The following is a 3,892-nucleotide window of genomic DNA, read 5'->3' as shown; positions in this document are numbered from 1 at the left end:
TATCCAAAACCTGTTTTAAAAAGTGTTTTTCAATTACACAAACACTTTTTTAGCTTATTAGCTTTTTGAAAAGCTAAAAAGCTAATAAGCTATTTTAAAAAGTTTTGCCAAACACCCACTTAGTGTCATTTGCGTATTTTTAATTTCTGGTAGTATCACGTGATGTTAAAATAAAAAACTTAGCATAAATAATTGTGACTTGGTACTCTAATCATGGAACTAAGCTTTTCGACAACTTTTCGTCCCCAAATCATGGACAAACAAAAAAACATGAACGCATTGCTCGAGTTATAGTTGTGGCACTATGTGAATGTGGACCAATAGAATCGGGCCAAACTTTTCTCGGCACAACACAATTTTCCTACAATATCGAAAGAAGCGAAGCCATGAGACAACTTCATCAATCCATATTACCTTGGTCTCAACATACAAGGGGAAAAGTCCAACAACCTACAAGTCAACCGAGGAGTGGCACAGGCATACGTATATGACCTAAACTTCATCGAATACAAGGGCTAATAAGATAAAGTAACGGGCAAAGGAGAAGCAAAGTTGGGGATCAAGTGATGATGTAACTCTTGCTGCAAAACTTCAGTTTATTGCAACAAAGTCAATAAAGGGCCAATAAGATAATATGCAGCCCCCTACCTAGTGAACCCACATGCTATGAAATCAAAACTTAAGATCCATATGGTTTTCCATGTGAGTATTCCTTAAGCAATATCATGAAGATTGGAACAAGGTGTGTTTAAGTGGACACCAACAGCGATTGTTACATTTTTTTATCAAGTGGAGAATGACACGACCGATCCTTTTGTACATATCAGCTTACAGGTTCTGCAAGAAAGTATAGGCTGGAAACTGATAACTAATAATAGGAAACTGGAGCTAAAATAACGGACCAAAACCATGTTGTGTATCATTAACCAATATGTTACATTAGAAAAACAACAAGACACCCACAAAGCACCTAAAATGCCTCATTGTGTAGGAAAAATTAACCATAAACATCACAACATCCTCCTCATCGTTTCTATACACTCCTCCAATCTTTTCCCAAATTCGGTTTTGGCAAAAAGAAGAAAAACAAAAAAAAAACTCAAACCATCCTTCTACTGACCAGAACCGTTGCTATTCCCATCAAAACTGCCTTGAGCACTTTGCCTTCTCTTCTCCACCCACATTTTTGCCTCTGCAACAGCCCTTTCCCTATCAAGATCCCTGTTCAAAATCCTTGGTGTGTCTCTTGGCGATTCTCCTTTCTCAGATCCTTCAAGATCCCATCTACTACGCCCCGATCCTCCACCTTCTTCATTTTTTAAAACCCTCCCATTCGTGTGCTTGTTGCTTTGACCATTGACCGCACCAGGGTCATACGCATGGTTCGCAAGATAAGACAACGCGGTCACCACATCACCTATCAACGGTCGAGCCGCCGCCTGTTCTTGAATACACATGGATGCAACCGCTAGAGCCTGGTAAAGCCCCCTCATTGGATAATGACCTTCAAGCCTTGGATCCGCCAATGATGCAAACTTCCTTCTATCGTTAAACAATGGTCTTGCCTAAAATTTTATTTCACACCAACTTAATTATATAAATCCAAAAAAAAAGACACGAATGGAAAGAAAAATGATAATTAGTTAATTAATTAATTAATTACCCAAGTTACAAGGTTTTGTTGCCCTTGTGGTGCAGTGCTATCGATGGCTTTACGACCGGTAATAAGCTCGAGGAAAACAACACCGAAGCTGTACACGTCAGATTTGACCGTGAGTTGACCGGTCATGGCATATTCAGGTGCACAATAACCGTATGTCCCCATGACACGCGTTGAAACATGGGACTTGTCACCAGTGGGGCCCAATTTCGCAAGGCCGAAATCCGAGAGCTTTGGTTGAAATCCCTCACCGAGTAAAATGTTGGAGGATTTGAAGTCCCTGTAAATCACAGGAGGGTTAGCCTTATCATGAAGAAACTCCAAACCTCGGGCTGCTCCTGCTGCTATCTTCATTCTTGTGTTCCAATCTAGTGCTTCTCGGTCCGGTGGAAGATCTGTGAAGAGTTAAATCACTTGTGTTATTGTATAGATATATATGGAATGTTTATAAAACAAAAAAAAAAAAAAGGAAAGTAGAAAGATGGTTTATACCATGAAGGTGATCTTCTAGTGATCCTAATGGCATGAATTCATAAACAAGAAGTCTTTGGTCTCCATCAGCACAATACCCGATTAAATTCACTAAGTTGGGATGATGTAAAAGGCTAAGCATGAGAACTTCAACAAGAAATTCACGGTTACCCTGAAGCCCGTTTCTATCCAATTGTTTCACAGCTACAACCTTTTATAAAAGATTATATAATTTATAAGATTATGTATATACTAACAGATAAAGGTTATAGAAACAGAAAGATTATACCTGACCACTACCCTGAAGACGTCCTCTATAGACATGGCCAAAGCCTCCCTCTCCTAAAAAGCAATCAGGGCTGAAATTGCTTGTTGCAGCTGCAAGCTCACGGAATGTGAATGTTTGAGCAGCAATTTGACCATATGGACCTTCTTTTGAACCTGATGATTCCCTTCTTAAACTCACATTGTTTCTAGATTTCAGTCTGTCAACACCTGTAAATCCGATCAATTCAAAGTAATGAAACCAATAAATTATTTGTAGCTACAGTAAAAAGTGATATGAGATTAGTAACTGCTCAATTACATAGATCTTTTGTCTATATTGTAACTAATTCTATAATTCTAGTCATAATTGAAAATGAAAACGATGCTCTGTAGAATAATTTAATGGGGTCTACATCAATCTGAAGTGAGTAATTAATCATGGTCTTGTAAGAAATAAAACGGGATTCGTAATAGATACAAAGGCAGATCAGATCAAAGTATCAAAATCAAAAAATCAATGTTGATGTGTTTATACTTTAAATCGTAAGAAAAATAATTGAACAAATAATACACATACACACTTACCAGAAGGTAATCTGGAGATATTGGAAGGGGCAGATGGGTGGACTTCAGGACGATCAGCCCCAACTTTTTGAGGATTCGATTTTTCCTCCACCCTCGAATCAAAGCAAGAAAAACAACCCATTAATCCCCCTCGCGCTTTCTCTCTTTCTCTCTCTCTCTCTCTCTCTCTCTCTCTCTCTCTCTCTCTCTTTCTCTCTCTCTCTCTCCTCAAATCGGAAAAGAAAGGTAATTAATTTAGAATCGAATCAGTTGGCTTCTAGATTTTCAAATGCATAACGAGTAATCTTGATGTAAACTCAGATGAAGAACCTAATCTTGAATCCGACTGATCAAAGATTTGGAAGAAAAGAACATGCGGGGAACGTAGAAACGAAGGGGTCGTTGTTTTGAACAAAAAAATTACATGGGAATGTGTATCAAATCGAGTAGAAGATGATGCGAATGCAATGATTCTTGGATGTTAGATCTACGAGGTTTCGATTGATAGAAACTCGAACTCAAGAAGATGATTCCTCCATAAAGAATACACTACGGGGTATTCAGCATCTTATGATGCACCTTTCATTCACGACACGTCCTCTCTCCTCTCTCTCTCTCTCTATCTCTCATTCACACTCGGTTTTGACCAAATTAATGGAGTACATATGCATTTGGTTTTTGGTGTTGGGTGATTTAACTCTAGGGAGTTGGAAAGTACTATTTGTTTTTTCGCCTTTTCTTTTTTTCCTTTTTAAAGCCAGTGTAAAATGTAAAAAAGAAAAGGTATATTATACCATTCCAATTTGCAAATCAAAATTGATTTGAATTTGATAATTTGTAAATCAATTTGAAAGTATCGATAAATGTAATTCAAAATATATATAGGATGTGCTCGATTTTTTTATAGCTAATGGAGTTTTTAGCTTTTAT

At 37.7% G+C, this 3,892-nt stretch overlaps 1 protein-coding gene across 1 annotated transcript; it reads right to left on the bottom strand.

Moving 5' to 3' along the window:
- Window positions 1-894: 894 nt before the first annotated feature.
- Window positions 895-3,628, bottom strand: LOC111912321 (serine/threonine-protein kinase PBS1). The gene is made up of 5 exons (XM_023908044.3): window positions 2,984-3,628; window positions 2,421-2,626; window positions 2,153-2,342; window positions 1,664-2,055; window positions 895-1,565 (listed from the first exon to the last, which is right to left on the bottom strand). The coding sequence occupies exons 1-5, from the start codon at window positions 3,102-3,104 to the stop codon at window positions 1,113-1,115; spliced, it is 1,362 nt and encodes a 453-aa protein (XP_023763812.1). The 5' UTR covers window positions 3,105-3,628; the 3' UTR covers window positions 895-1,112.
- Window positions 3,629-3,892: the final 264 nt, after the last annotated feature.

This window comes from Lactuca sativa, chromosome 3, assembly GCF_002870075.4.
Source record: "Lactuca sativa cultivar Salinas chromosome 3, Lsat_Salinas_v11, whole genome shotgun sequence".
Lineage (NCBI taxonomy): Eukaryota > Viridiplantae > Streptophyta > Magnoliopsida > Asterales > Asteraceae > Lactuca > Lactuca sativa.
This window is presented reverse-complemented; position numbering and strand designations above follow the sequence as displayed.

Excerpts from the sequence above, each read along its gene's own strand:
- LOC111912321 (XM_023908044.3), bottom strand. The coding sequence starts at position 3,104 with ATGGGTTGTTTTTCTTGCTTTGATTCGAGGGTGGAGGAAAAATCGAAT. Across the intron at positions 2,627-2,983 it reads TATCTCCAGATTACCTTCTG|GTGTTGACAGACTGAAATCT; the intron begins GTAAGTGTGTAT and ends TCGGATTTACAG. Across the intron at positions 2,056-2,152 it reads ACTAGAAGATCACCTTCATG|ATCTTCCACCGGACCGAGAA; the intron begins GTATAAACCATC and ends AACTCTTCACAG.